At 44.0% G+C, this 15,993-nt stretch overlaps 1 protein-coding gene across 1 annotated transcript in view; it reads left to right on the top strand.

Annotated features, from left to right (window-relative positions):
- The first annotated feature begins 5,800 nt into the window (after positions 1 to 5,800).
- Positions 5,801 to 15,993, top strand: part of LOC124416011 (ataxin-2 homolog) — a 35,461-nt gene continuing 25,268 nt past the window's right edge. The window contains exons 1-2 of the mRNA XM_046896818.1: positions 5,801 to 6,111; positions 10,524 to 10,807. Of these exons, the coding sequence (XP_046752774.1) occupies positions 10,535 to 10,807 (273 nt within the window). The 5' untranslated portion in view covers positions 5,801 to 6,111; positions 10,524 to 10,534. The remainder of the gene's footprint in view (positions 6,112 to 10,523; positions 10,808 to 15,993) is intronic.

The following is a 15,993-nucleotide window of genomic DNA, read 5'->3' as shown; positions in this document are numbered from 1 at the left end:
TCGAATCCCAAGGAATTACGTCGTTATTAGATGAATACAGCAATAATTAATCTGTTAAACAGAATTACTCCGAGCCTATAACACGCCAAACTCGCACACAGATTCACAAGAATTCTCTCGATCAATAAATCAGTCCACTTTCCTCGCGACTCTCGTGAGTCTGCTACAAATTCTCCATCGATAGCTCCTTCGAGGACTTTGAATCCCTTGTTCAGTACGACGCCAATGTCTCCCTATAGGGTTTCGGGAAACATTTATTAAAATCACAGACCAACGCCAGGCGCGGCGAGTGCATGCATGCTTTCCTTTTTACTCTACACGTGCTCTACATGTACACGAAGAAAAATGACACTGACTGCCGCACATTCATTCTCGACTGTCTCTTAGCTTTATCCTGCATCTTGGTACCTCCTTCCGCCCCCTTCTTCTTTATTATATTCTATTTCGACCTGCTCTTTTTCTCGTTTCCCGTTTATTTTCGGAATCTTCCTTGTACAACGTTTGGTCGTAACGACCGATACTCAGCATTGGCCCTCGTACAGGCTATGAACTTTTATTGAAACAACCACCGAGGGTTGAAAGAAAGAAAACTTTTCTCGCCGCCTCCTCCTTTCTCTCTTCCTTTTCCTTTCTCGCCTACATTTCTTCGTCACACGTCTGTAAGCCATTCCTCGCGTTGTCTTAGTTCAGCACGTCTCTGCAGTGTCACTCATACCGATTCGAGCGAGGTTTATGAAAAACTGCAAGGTGACCCCGACTATGGCAAAAGTTGAAAGATGCAATATTTGTTCATTCGTCGTTGGAACTCGTGCATGTAACCGGCAGAAACGAAAGCTCAAAGCAAGTCGCGTGACGCACGATTTTTACCCTGCAGCAAAATATTCCAGGTTTTATACCGAAATAATTTCAAACGAGCTAGGATCGTTAACGATGGCTGCTGGGTTGTACCGAGGCTTTCGAAACGGCATCTGTAACGAAAAATCAAAAGCTCGTCTCTCGTTTCTGCAGGAGCAATTTATATTCAACAAATTTCTTATACTTATACGCGGTACTCGATGTCGCCACATCCATTCGGAGATAATTTGAGGGCGAGAGTAATATTTCCGCGTCTTTCAATTAAGAGGCTGCGAAATGGGCGCCCTCAATTTAGAACCCCTTTCGCGGAACGCGAGTGGGAAGATGTGCGGATACTCTTACTCGGAGAGACGTCTCGGCGAAAGCTACAGGATACATACCTACATGTTCCACGAACGTTGTACGAAACGTACGTCAAGCAGATGCCCCTAAGGCGTGACTAGGTTTCGGCACACTGACGGGGCGGTTAAATTTATCACCGAGCGATAAATATTTATTTTACTACAGGCTATAAAAACTTTCTCTTTGTAAGAACTATATCCGCGTATTACAGACCAATATCAATAGATTAAACCGTTTAGATGACGCCTGACGATATCGAAGATGCGATAAATTGAAAAGAATGTTTATTGAAATTTCACGGATTATTTGTCTCCGGCCAAAGTTCCAATGTGGAGAAGAAATATGGATAGCTTTAAGATTGAATATCACCTTGGATGGATTCTTTCGGGATATAGATCACATCTGCGAAACTACGCACCTGAAATACATCTGAGATACGCACTTCAGGCTGCTTTTGTCCTCCTATCTCATAGACACTCGACGATGGTCCTCTTCACCGGTTGATGCAAGGGCGACCGGAGAGAAGAGGCTTCGGTTAGATTCCCGAGTGTCAAGCAACCCTCGGAAGAGGATGGGCTCGGTTCCCAGTTCGGTATAACGGCACGTTCACAAGAGTATTTATCCCCGGGAAGCAGCCCCTTGAGTTGTCGGGACAAATTTCGGAGAAAGTCTAGACGACTTGGAGTACATTCGCATCTGGCAAGAAGAAGACGGTGTTTGCGATACCGGCAAGAGGGAGGCGGCATTGAGTGCCGAGTTTTAATAAACAGAAAAGCAACCGACCCAAAATAAACGCCATCGTAAAATTTTATTAACCAATAATGGTTTCATTCTCTTTAGAAAATTTGAATCCTACCGAGCGTGAATTCACGGCCGATTTTATCGCCGACGAAGTCTTCGCTGATTATAGAATCTCGATACCCGACGTTACGACGTTTATTGTCAAGAGTGTACAATAGATTTTTTGAAACTGACATTCGTTTTTTCACTTAATTTTTGACGTTTTGTTAAATTTCATGAGACTCGTGCACGACGTTGCGTTTGCCTGTATTTTTGTGCGTGTTTCAGCGAGGCAATTGCCATGCGAAAAATTCACCCTGATCTTATCTGTTTTTCAATTAATTTTTTCCACAAACGGAAACATTGAACCGTGTAAGTACCGAAATCATACAAGACAAAAACTGTGTAACTAATTATAATATGTAAATCAGGCTGCCTTCTCTTGTAAGTTCGGATTAAAGCAACATTGCATACAAGCACTATCGTCATCCAAATCGGTAATTGAAAACAAATGAGTTACTGAAAGGCCGTAAGGCAGATTAATTTGAAAGTCAAGCAGTGAAGGCGTATAAGGCGATTTCTGAAAAGATGCGAAAAAATGTCACGTTCCATCGGGTTGTTCAACTCGCTCGCTAACTGAAAACAGTATCGCCTAGCATATCACGATACGCTAGGTGCATACTACATGGTGATGCAAAATATTGTAACCAGGATTGTACATCGTATATAGTTAGATAAGCGAAGTAGCTCAATCGATACTAATCAGCCTCGTAGCTCGCCAACCGTTTGTTCGTTACTTAGGAAAGCGTGATATGGATGTACGTACGGACATCGGCATGACACTTTGCAAAACATTTGAAAATTACTCTTGTTTGAAATTTATGCGATCATCTTCGGACTCTCGAATATCACAACCTGTTGTTAAGTTATGAGTGAGTAGTGTGTGGCATGAGCGAAACCGCGAAAGATAAAACGAGCACCGAACACATTCGTTAAAGATTTTCCGGCAAATCAAAATCTACGAATAACGAGCAGGCCGCTGGAAATTTCGGCGAAATCACGAGGCTCAGACCAATTAGCACTCCGTCTGTTCCATTGTAACCGATTTTCTGGGAGCCGACAGCCGGAGCTTTCGTCAGCCTGCTACTCCCGCTTCGTAGAGTCGCCGCCAACTCCTATCGCTGTGTTTTCTGCACAACTTGACGACTTCTCTGAGCTTTTGCCGCGATCGCGCTTTTCTATTATAGGTATTATTGTTTGTCTCAAGGAGAAGAGCACTCTACCCGAGCTTTCCATGACTCCGGATTCTTTAATATTTGCCAACCTCCGTGTAAGCTTCCGCTTTCAAAGTACATACTTGCGACGGTCCATCCGTTTTCCCTCACACTTGCACTTTCACTCTCGAGCGACAAGGTTTAAAGGTCAGTTTTGAAGCTCGGAGATTAGTAGAAGGGTACCAAACTCTTCTCAGTCTTCGGTATTCCATAGCCAAATTTCTGCGTTGCTTTGTATTACGATATGGCGAGGTATGTATTTGGAAAAAGCCTTTTACGAACTTCTCAACGACTTCGTAAGCCGTTTGGATTTTGAACCCGCCCACTGAGCGGCGGCGACCCTGATTTTCCGATACGTATACTTCACGTTCACGTTCTCCGTTAACGAAAACCCGTAGGTTATTTCTCGGAAAAGCATCCCTCGTAACAACGGTGGTTGAAACGTAATACGACCGGCATCGCGAAGGCTTTCTCGTCCTGGTTTATGACATGCGTATCCCCAGGGTACTGTTCATTCGATATCGCGAGGATGCTTGAAGGCCAAGTTCATGGACGAGAACATCAAGAGGATTAAAGTAAAGAGGGAAATTTACGCGCGGTGAGTAGCACCGGCTGACGACATCCTACGCCAGTTAGTAAATTTCTGTGACTTGTCGGGAGCTCTAAATTGACCTTTAAGAGCACCACTCATTTTCCAACACGCTCTGATAGTCAGGCCTGGGTTCGTTGGGTTTAGACGATCAAGTTACGCTCGGTTTGGCTTCCCAATAGATATTCGACGGGCTTCGAGAACTGCTTACCATTCCTCCAGGCTTGGGTCCATTCAATCAAATTGTACAGATATTTCTTCTCTTCGCACAATCATCTTCAAAGGCCAATGCGTTTCCTATATCTGACTTTATTCTCACTCCAAATGCGGGATCGAACGGTCCGTCTTTATTTCAAATTTTATTTCATTAGTACGCGTCGAAGACTTGGTGTCAAATTCTTAGGCCATTGTCTTGAAAATCTGTTTCAATGTGACGACCCCCAATCGTGTTATAATCTACTTGAACTTTTCTAAAACGATAGGCAACGCACGACCTTCACGATTAATTAGACCCTTGATATCGGAAGCCAGAGATCAGTTCTGCGTTTAAATTGTCCACAATTTATTTTCCGTTGAATTTGATAAAAGTCATTTGAGCTTTCAAAACTCTGACCTATGTTCAAAAGCACTACAATGAATTGCGTCCTGAGCGTAATTTTCGCTGCGATCAATGGTTCTTGTAGCATTTCCTCAGTGGTTATCGCAACGATATTCTGGTTATGAGTTTTGAAGCGACTCAAGCCCAGGTTGACGGGAAAAAGCATCTGGAAACCGATTCTGAGACAATTAGTTATTGAGTTCTAAAAATCCTTCAAACATTAATGCCAACTCTTCAGATTTTCACCATTGACATCTGATAGCCCGAGATAGTTGTTAAGAACTAATCAAACATGTATGACTTGGGAAGGGATGAATTTTATAAATGAAGTCACGTCGTAAATGAAACACCTCGTCTCATCCTTGCCGCTAGCGTAATACTGCAGTGTAGAATAATAAAAAAAAGTGATCTCCATAAAACAGTCCCCCTTCGTCGTCGGAAAGGAGCGTGAAATAGCCGTAGAACTTTCGCAACGAAACTCACGACTCACAAAAACATTCACCAACACATACTCTCGGGCATTTATAAACTATGGTAAGAAACATTGTGTCGAAAGTTTAGCATAAGATTGAATACTGGTGTCAGCGTAGGTATGTAACTACGCGTGTATCCCGAATACCTGCAGAAAACATACTAATCAAGCCAGCAAAATGGTTTATCATCTATTTATGGTCAAATAAGTTTGTTGGTATTTGGTCCTCGGTGAGAAAAAAAAAGAAAAACTGCGAGAAGTTTGCCGTAGCATATTTGGTATCCAATTTATTCCACGCACTCGGTCTTCACGGCGGTGAAAACGATGTTTCAACAAAATCAAGGTGACCTCTCTGCAGAGTGTGCAAGCGATCTTCCATGAAATGTACATACATAGGATACATCGTGTGTACACTGTATAAGAAGTTAGGGGTAAAATCGTCCGTCACCAATGACTGACGTGTCTGTGGTGCGAAGAAAAGATCGTGGATAAAGGATGCCATAAAAGGTGGTGAGAAAAGAAAGCGTTATAAGTACAACAGTGCGAGGCGAAGTGGTGACGGCGATGTCCACGTCGGACCTCGCCGTTGGAGTCAAGAGCGCGTCTGAGGTATGAGGTACGAGGTACGAGGTACGAGGTATGAGGTAGAAGGTAGAATAACGCTTGGTCCCGACATTCTTCTCCTCGTCCTCGTGAGGTTCTCGTGAGGTTCTCGTCTTGGCGCCTCGGTTTTGGTCCCTCTTCCGCACTGCTCCTGCGCCGCCCCTTTCCTCCCTCCCCCGTCGAATGCTACATCGGTCTCACTCCCTTTATCGATCCTTCCGCCGCCCCCACGTCCCTCCGCGTTCATCCTCCACCCGCGTACGTCGGCCCCTCAGTGGCAGCCCGGCCACCACGCCGGCACAAGTTAACCGCGTATTACGTGACTGCAGTAAAATATCCACACGAAGCTCGTGCGGTGTGCAGCAGTGCTCGCTTTGCTACCCTGAAAGAGGCGGCCCCCGATGCAGACATTCGAGAGCTTGGTCCCAGTGACGTTTAGCTAGCATGTAAAATGCCGTGCCCGACGCTCGACTCTCGGCGCTTCTTCTTCTACTTCTTACTCTTCGTCTACTTCTTCCCATTCTTCGCCCCCGACGAGCCTTCGACACCAACGTCCACGTCCTCTTGTCTGACAACTTGTAGAAAGTGAAGTGAAGAAGTAAGTTCGGTCTTTCAACCCCCTGACAGACCTTTGCTCACCACCTATTTATTATCCGAGTTCACTTGCAGCCCTGATTGCCTCTCCCTTTATTACACATGCGACCGAGATTCTCGATATCAAAGCTTTATTCGCGACCTCTAAAAGCGATCAAATCCTCGCCGAACGGTGTCGTTAATTTGGCGCGAACGCTTACCTCGCGGCTTCTTCTTTCTTTATTTCTTTATTTCTTTATTTCTCCCCAAGTCTGCAAACCCAATACCGCATGGAAATCAGTGAAGTCTTTTCACCCCCGAGGTGAACAATGGCATTGAAAATATCCAACCGCGAAGCGTCGTCGAGCGGAATCACGATATAAATTATTAAAAATATACTCACCCATCGAACGAAGGCATATCTATGAAAGATCAATCGTGCGACCTTCCCGTCACTGCATTTAAAATGCAACAATATCAATCCCAAATGTGTTATAAGTGTGTTCTCGACTTATTTTCGGGCATCGTAACTCGCTATAGCCTACGACACTTTGCCGCATCGTGACTATGGGAAACGGAAACCGCGTGCGAGTATCAAGTTTCACCAACGTGTTCTGTTCGTATCAACTCCCATCGGGAGCTAACCATTACGCGCTTAAACGATCCATACCGGTAATTCAGACTCACGTTTTGTACGTATAAACACGTAGAACACGTAGAACACGTGCACGTCCGAGTGGACTTATAAATAGAAAATATTCGCCGTTTAGTTGTGCGATTTGCTGATGTTATCCTGCGATGTCCTCGAAGCCTCGACACCACAACTCGCGTCCTCGACATCCAACTTTTAGTTACCAGCGTTACCACGCAATAATTGAAGCTTCTGAAATGAGACCTCAATATCATTACAGGCTGTCAACACTTTCCGCAATAAGCCACATGCCCGTTTTTCACTACCACCAAACAATTTAAAAACGACAAAAATTTTCAATCTCATAACTTCACGAGCCTTGTCAAATTTCCGCGTTTGTCTAATCTGCGAACTCTATATATACACAACTTTCCACTAATGGAACACGATGCTTCAAAGGGTGAACAATTTCCCGATTACCGATGGTTAATCAACGGGCTTATCGCCTCTTCAATCACTCGCTCGACCGATCAGAGGTGATTATAAAATTTCCTCGAAGGACCATTGACCGTACCATCAAATCGTGCCGCAGTGCAGAATCGCAAATCCTCTGTCCATGGAGTCGAAGTAAAAGGGTTCCAAATCCGCTTGCGTACACAGCCCAGCGTTCTCGCTGCATTGTCACGTCGTCGGGAGGGAATCTGGGTTAGGCAAATGTAATAATTTTGGTGCTCGTTATATCAGACACGATATATATATACATATATATATATATATATATATATATATATATATATATATGATATAACCGGGCATAATTACTTAGAAATATACCTATATAACACAGTCGGCTTCCCGTATAATACACGCGACTAGTGCTGCAGGGCTTGGTATTTCTGGAGCAGCCGTCTATTAATAGATCGCAAGTAGACCCATGAATTAACCAGCTCATATATAGGTAGTGGTGAACGAACTCAAAGATATACTGCACCGGTTCTCTTGATTCGTTTCAAGCGTTTCGCCCGATATCACGTCGGGTTTTCATTGTTCGATATCTAACTGGCCAATCGTTGCAAAAAGAGAAAAAAAAACTTCAAGATAAAGCCATCAATAGGCAACTACGTCGAAGCAGGATTGATACGTTTTCTCTCTATTCTAAACGAGCTTTCGTCTTCTGGGTGACGAATTGGCTTCATTAGTATACAGCCGTCTCTCCGTCACGGGGAAAACTCTCCCCCTGCTTCAGGGAGGGTGAAATTTGAACAGTATACCCTAAATCAACAATCCCAACTTCTGCCGCACGTAGGTATATAGTATATGGCGGATCGACAATACACATATCACCACAATACGTGGACGCTTTTCCCAAACTTGCGCACGTACTACATATTTGCACACACAAACTGGTTAAGGCGGTTCAAGATGGCGCATACTGCGGATATCATTCTTCCCCCGAGATAAAATTCTCCTATTTTAAATCACGCGAGACCCCGTGCAGTGACATCCGGTTTACAAATATCTTTGCTCGAAGGGTTGTAGTTTTGTCCGAGAAAATCGACATTCGCACTTCGATTTCCAAAGCGCTGCATGTCTTGTAAAAAAACTGACATACCGAAAAATAAAAATACGGTTTTTCCGCTGTGTGGGGGGAGGCGGGTGGAGGAGGGGCAATTAGCGTTACTCAGAGCGAACGACGAAGCTCTGAGGAATGAGCGGATCTTCAAGTAGCATGGGACGGACGGACGTGACTTGCGAACGGGCGGGTGATTAACGAAGGTAGCTCTGTATACCTATAAATGCCAGACGAGTTAACCGTTTTGCGGAGACAACGAGTCAGCTATACGGGTAAGACTAACGTCGTCTAATTCGCTCTCGGAACTTGATCGGAGGAGTAATGTTGAAGGATTAATCCCCGATGGATTCGAAGCTGATCCCTGGTGAACCGGAAGCTTGATGGAATTGCGCCGGAAAGACGAAATGGAGCGCGCTGCGCTTGGACTGCACAGTTTGTACAGATTTGTGCGGAATAACAAAGCAATCTTTGATCTTTGATCTCTGCGGGAGGTCCATTTGGTCGCAGAGGCTGCGATTAGAAGGCAGCAAGTTATAAAGCCGGGCTTGGGCTTTAACGTGACTCGAAGTTTACGAGGGGTATAAATTTTAGGGGATGATATTGTAGTAGCCGGTTCGAGGGTTCGGTGGAATCTAATATTCCGAATGCCAGACTAGCCGTGAGTTATACGTCGCGTCGCCGACACCCGCACTCTGACAGTTTAATTTTGAACCAAGGTACTCGACGGGAATAATCAGCCCCGTGCAATTACATTATTATACCTATATTCAATATGTATTATACATATATACATACTTGCATATGTATAGGATAGAGACTGCAACCTATAACGATATTAAATCTGTCGAGATATAATTTAGACGAACAATTGGCAGCCCCCGGAATTATGTTCGGAAAATGGGAAACCCGCCCCTCGATATGTCCCCAGGAATTTGAGGATATTGTTTTTCGAGTAAAAAGGTTAATGGCCGTTTAACGGTGTGGATGCAAATGAGAATTATAGCGTAAACTGAAGCAATGTATTATCTTAGATCTGTTTACGTCTATATATCTGTTCGGAACCATCACCTATACACATATAGGAGACCTGCATTTTCATTCACTCACTTATGCCTCTGTCCGATGGAAACAATGCGCTTTCACACCTTGTTCATCTTTACAATGAAACCCGGGTTGCCAACTTATTACTGTTTCAACAACCGTCGCAACGCGAGATACCGCGGATAAAAGCTTCGCGCGACGTCATTACCGTACAATTAATTATAACTTTGGACGGAAATTAATTGTACGATATTTCAATGCTCTCTTCGGTGTAACTTTGGCCTATGAAGAATACGCTGTTTCTAGTTACGTTTTTTTTCCCCCTTACATTTAGTTATACTCTTATATTTCTCTAGAAGAAAAATGTAATCTCATGAAATTAGGAGGGAAAAGGATGCCCAGAAATATGTTTAAAGGGTAGATAAAAATTATCCTCATGTATCTTGCCATCATCACAGCTCCGGGATTCTCGTTATCTAAACTTATGTTAAAAAATCAACTACTAATCGTCGCGTGTTTGCACTCGAATTATACAATACAAACAACAGTACGGAGTTAAAAAGGATAAGGCAACGAATTTACTAGGGAAAAACACTAGTTATTAGCATTAATTACAACACTCTGGACACGCGTAGTCTACCATAAGTGTTTAAAAAAATTGATATTAAGGCGATACTCGGTCTGCATTGCATACCGGAATCTCTCGACACTTCGTGCAAACAAAACCCCCCTAAATTTAGGAGCAAAGCATGACCGTCGGATACTTGAAACGAATCCGATTCCCCCGAGTGTCACTCCCGCCACACCCAACCGCGACAATCATAATACCATATTATCATTATCAAACAACCCCATCGCACAAACAACCCGGCAAGCGTCATCGAAGTAAATCTCATACACAAGCGTTTGCTTTTCGTCAAAAAAAAAAAAAAAAAAAAAAAAAAAACACGAAACGCATCACGTTCACCTTTCAAAAAATGGCATGAACCACAACGCTGGTCGTCGGGCCGTTGATAATCTAAACGTACACAACCTCATACCGGCAATAACAAAAGCCCTACACCGGCGTGACAGCAGTCTTCAAAGGCCATTGTCCCAGCCGCCCTCGTCATCAGGTGAAGACGTCAAGTGCGTCTGCCTGAAGGCTTCTTGTGTCTTTCTCTTTCATTACTGTCTCCTCTCTGTGTTTTAGGGAAAAACGAAATGCCGGCGGAGGGGGCCGTCGTCGAAGTGCCGGCCGAGGGTGCCGCCGCACACCCCGATGACTCGGACGAACCTCCGGAGGACCTCAGAGCCCGGGCGGCGGGGGCAGCCGGTGGGACAGGGGGGCGTGCCGGCATCATGAAGCCCCTGGTGGTCCTGGCTTTGCCAGGAATGTACCTTTTCTACAAGTACAGTCAGTACAGACGGGAGCAGCGCGAGCTTTCGAGACGACGGGTGACGGAGCGGGAGTTGCAGCACCTGCACCATAAAATCGTGAGTATTATGGGAAATCTACCAGCAACTGTTGTTACGCGACCATCGACCGTAGGGTGAATCCGTGGTGGATTTTGTTCCTTCTCCACCACCTCCCCCCTCTCCGACCGTAAGCGGGATTCGAAAATCGTGACTACACCGACCGGGGGAAATATCTGAGCGTGACCTCTGCTCGAGCAGTATATTCGAAAAGGGTGAATCCCACGAGACGCGACACCGGGAAAGGGAAAAAGCGGTGAGCGAAGAGGGCAAACCACGGATAAACTTTTCACACGTTCTACCAACAGCGTATAATGCTGCGGTAGCAGCAGTGTTCTGCATGCCGCGGATATGCACAGTTTGTCAAATTTATCTCCGGCTGTTTGCGTAATCCGTGTTTCTATACAGGTATAATAACAGTGCAGAGCCCCAATGAAGGTCGGACTTGCGTTTACAACCTGATTGTTTAAACATGTAACCCTGAAGCATCAGAAATTATTCCGCATGCTTGCCGTTTCACGCCCTGCGATTTTTACAATGTTTCGACTGTATGGAAGGAGTCATTTTATTTTTTAGATTAGCCGCCCTTATCGCGGCTAGAGATTCATCAGCTGGAGTAAAGAGCGGTAAATTATCCGGGAATAACGCGATCACCGTTCACCGGCAATCTCTGTATCCTCCCTCGGGAATTACCCGTCTTTGACGTTTCAGGCTCGCTTCGGTCGTCACCCGAGCTCGCTCAAGGGGGTACATGTAACGCGCTACGGTGAAGCGGGTTAAACGGTTAAGGGGATGCTTCAAGCTTGTTACACGCGTTGAAAGCCCGGGTTTTTCACGAAATCTTGAAACTGAACTGTAAAGTGAAACTGTAGGTACGACAGCTGTCACCGTGAGTCGGTATTGCATTTGCAAATTTCAGGTTCGTCGATCTCTCGTCGTCAAACATTATAGGCCAGAAAATTCTGCGATCTTAAAGGAAAAAGCTAAAACAAATGAAGATCGTCTTTCTACCGTTTATTTTTTTGAACTCATACTTGATGCTGCTTGAAAATCTTGACTTGTTAGAGTATTGAAATTTGAAAGTTTTCCGTCTGCAGTAAGCATCCCTCAATAATCAGACCACCATGTTGTTTATTGCGTAGTTGTACGATCCGCCATTGAAAAAGACTTTTCATCCCTGTATAGTATACCTCAAAAGCATCGAGCGAAACCTGTGCGGTCCATTTCCTCTGGTATCAATTGATGATGACGGTATAGCTTTGAACTCCCCGAAATAGGAGTTGCCGGAGCAAACAAGTCTCAATCGCCGTCAGATCCAGGACATGTGATCAAACGAAAGGGTGGTTGAAAGCTGGGATGAAAACTAGAAACGTGCGTCATCGCACGTTCTGTGCAATTTACGGTCAGCACCTCGACGCTCGATCTTGATGAAGAAATGGAAAATGCGGATATACCATTGCCGCAGTGGTTTTCAAAAACGTCGCTCTCGGCCAGATTTCACCAGCTGCCTTGCCTCGCGTTGTTTTCGTCGTTCGCGTCAGCGTGGAACCTTCCATAAATATTCAAATGACATGTATAAAAGACCGTCTCGGCCTTCTTCCACCGTGTATAATACAAAACCAACCGCACAAAATAGGCGTTCGCAGCCCCGCATATTTCCGCAGCATTATACGATGTACAAGAGGCGATGCTGCAGGCGTACCATGCTTGCCTCGAATATCTAGTAGGTATATGTATCGATTTGACCAACTCCACCAGCTCTCTCGTTTCGGAGCGTCAATCTCCGGGTGGAGTGTAGGTACAGGTTTGCCCAATCGCCTCCGCAAACCTCTGTTTGCGAATCCCGAGGCATCATGGGCCCCTCCAAAGTCGTCGCCACGTTGTCCCACAATCTGTTTCTCCATTGTCTTTGTACCCACGTCGCGAGCCGATGGACCGATTAAACCCAGGTAAACGGACCTCGTGCTTACCTGGATATCCCATGCAAATTGGAATCGTAAGAGGTGCAACGAGGAGGGTGATGGAAGTTAATGAGGATGTACCGGAGATTTGCATCGTTCTGTGTACGTGTATTTGCACTTTTGGACAGTTGATGGCGGCAGATGGAGGGGTAGATTTTTGCATAATATATGGAAGGTCAGCGCGTGAGGATGAAAATCGAATCCCAAGCGTACCATTTTAGATTAGCATAAACAAGACTTCCTAAAGAGTGGAAACACTTCTCTGCGTTTGAATATAAATTCGTGCGTCGATACTATCTTTATATAAATTCACAAGCTTTAATAATTATTTTATAATATCTCGTTTTATTTTTATATCATTCACCTGTTACCGTCCATTTTTTTACAACGAATCTTTTGAAGAATATACTTTATCTTTTACCAGATACAATCATATTTAACCATTTATTTTCAACGATCACCTATCCCATATTATTAGTATAAAATAGCCTCAAACATCTGAACAACCCTCACAGCCCTGTATAGGACTATATAACACGTCACAAGTCTATACGTATAGCTTCCAATCGCTTGCTAAGTTCTGAGGGCTGATTCTTGCCCAGCCGGTGGAAGAAATGTCATTTTCGACAAATCTATTCTCGCCAATCTCATTTCTTCTGACCCAATTTCTTTACACCGAATTACCGCTGCGACTGCAGAGAGAGAACTGAAATTTATTTCCTACGCCCCCACGCCCCCACGCCCCCCGCGTAGATTGACAATCACTCAACTTTACCTCACTCTCCTCGCCATGATAGTTCGGTTAATCAACTTCTTTCTTTCCCCCATTACGCACCCTGCAACATCTCCAACCACCAGAGACTCATAGGTATATATGTATAGTATGCTATCAATGTCTAATATTAACGAAGAACCAAAGTAGCTTCCACTAATATAGTTAAGACTTTATTTATGTCCGACACTATCTTATCTCCGCATCACGACTGATTGCGAGTATTCGGCTTCACTTATCAAAATGTTCCTCATGCAGAAAAAAAACCTTTCTCCATGGCTGAAACCACATGAGCGTTGATCTGGGACAGTAAAAAAATCCCTATTCGTATTACGCGTAGTATAATACTGCGTTCGTTCATATTCCTAAAATTCAACACAAGTATAAGTAATAACGCGACCACATTTGGAAAAGGAACGTAGAAGACCCCAACTAATGAAGCAACTCACATAACTGGGCGATGAAAGTTTCCTCATGCAGAATTATTATCGTCGTTGTAAATCGAAAAGGTCCACAATTCTCGAGCTACGACATTTGCAACTGGCAAAGTATTGACGGCGGTGAATAACAGGCCTTGGTCAGCTGGGACCTTGCTTGGTCTGGCCTGCGGAGTGTATAGTCAAGAACTACAGAAGCCGAGAGGCGAGATGCAGGATGGCTGAGCTTAAACGTCGAGCCATAATTGCCTTCGACATCCGCCCTCCGGCTCTTCGGACGCTCAAACACAAGGAGCATGGAAATACTGCACACGGATAGAAGTACACAAGCAAAGTTGCGACTGAAGTTCGAGATAAAGCTCACGCTAAGTTCGCGTTTGGCGATCGTATCTGCTGCGTGCAGTGTCAAGGTGTTGATCCTGCAGCAGCGAAGGCTAAGGGTTGACGAGAATGTGAAAACAATTCAGGGTCTTCTGACCCCTTTGGCTTTCGCGTGAGCACCCCAGAGGCTCTGTGATTAATTTTGACAGTATGCTTTTGGCTTTTTTATATTTATTTTTATTTTCCTTTCTTTTCTTTCCCGGCCGTTCTCGGCTACGAGGGGGAAAAAAATCATCGCAGTTATCTAAAGTCGGAGATCTTTATGGCTCTCGGGCCATTATAAGGTTGCCGATAAGTGAAACGACCAACCACGATATTTTCTTTGCGAGGTTAATGCAAAGTGACGCGACGAGGAAAATCTTTGCTACTCTTTCGCGAATCAGGCTCTGATATCGCTCGTGTACACACATCTAAATGGATCATCAATTACATTTTGCTGGTATATTTGGTATCAGCGTTTAGATCAGAGTGCTTCAGACTTTCCTGTAACGTAGATTTTAAATAACAAACAAAATTAAAAAAAAAAACGCGCTCACACAACACGGAGTAAATATTGTACCGTATATTCTGCATCGTATGAAACAAGTTTTCTAAGTTTGTTATATGTCCAAGCATTTCCCTATAAAAAACGAACTTTATCGCTTGAAGATAATCTTCACAACTCGGACGTTAACCGATACGCCCCGTAAAGCCGAGGGGCAGCGGTTATATATCGAACCGTCTTTATCAATAGGTGCGAAATTATTGACGTATCGAATGATAAACACTCATCACAGATTTGGCGTCAGGCTAGGGTGACGGCGAACGTTCAACGAACTTCACCGATTGGTGTTACGGAGAAAAGGGAAAGGGAAAGGTTCTCTGGAACGATGATAAATAATGAATTTGCGGTCGTCTGGCCATCGACCTCACCGTCGGTTGAATTGTGGTATCACTGCGAGGCACAGAATATTCCGTAGGTATACGTATAATTTGAAAGCCACGGGAGAAGGCGAGTGGATTTGGGATGAATTTAGTGGATTTACCATCTGATTCCAATTTGCTTTACGCATTTACAATATCGCGTGCTACGGATGGGTTAGAGAAGTTAGCAGATCATTTTTGCACTTGTAGCTGATATAGATCTCGCTATTTTTTCTTGATTTGCTACCAACATTATTATAGCCAACTCAATTCTTACGTCTCAATTAATTGCTGATTAAATGAATTTATTTTGACTAAAATCTTTATTGAAATTTTTTTGAAAGGAAGCGCAGCTGCGGTACCAAAAAACTGGTATTGCGTTGGCGTACCAACGATTCTTTGTAGTACTTTCAGTGAAAAAACAGTGAAAAACAGAGTTGTTCTCTAAAAGAACGGTATTACTCAAAAACTAAATTATTTGTTTATCATGACAATCTTAAACTTTTTATGGATTCATGCATATAATCTAAAGCATTATTGTGTACCACAATTCTCTGTTTAATTGCGTAAAGGTTCGTTAGAGTTAAATTAGGTTTCTACATCTTTCTCATTCATTTTGAAACTATGTTTTCCGAGTTATGCCGCGTCCACCCGTCCCCTTAATTTACACGCGAAAGCTTTTCCCTTCTTTCTGATCGCGCATAATTTCTTCGCTCTATCGTGATCCACGAATAAGATCGTTCATCATTACCC

This window comes from Diprion similis, chromosome 2 (assembly GCF_021155765.1).
Source record: "Diprion similis isolate iyDipSimi1 chromosome 2, iyDipSimi1.1, whole genome shotgun sequence".
NCBI classification, from domain to species: Eukaryota; Metazoa; Arthropoda; class Insecta; order Hymenoptera; family Diprionidae; genus Diprion; species Diprion similis.
This window is presented reverse-complemented; position numbering and strand designations above follow the sequence as displayed.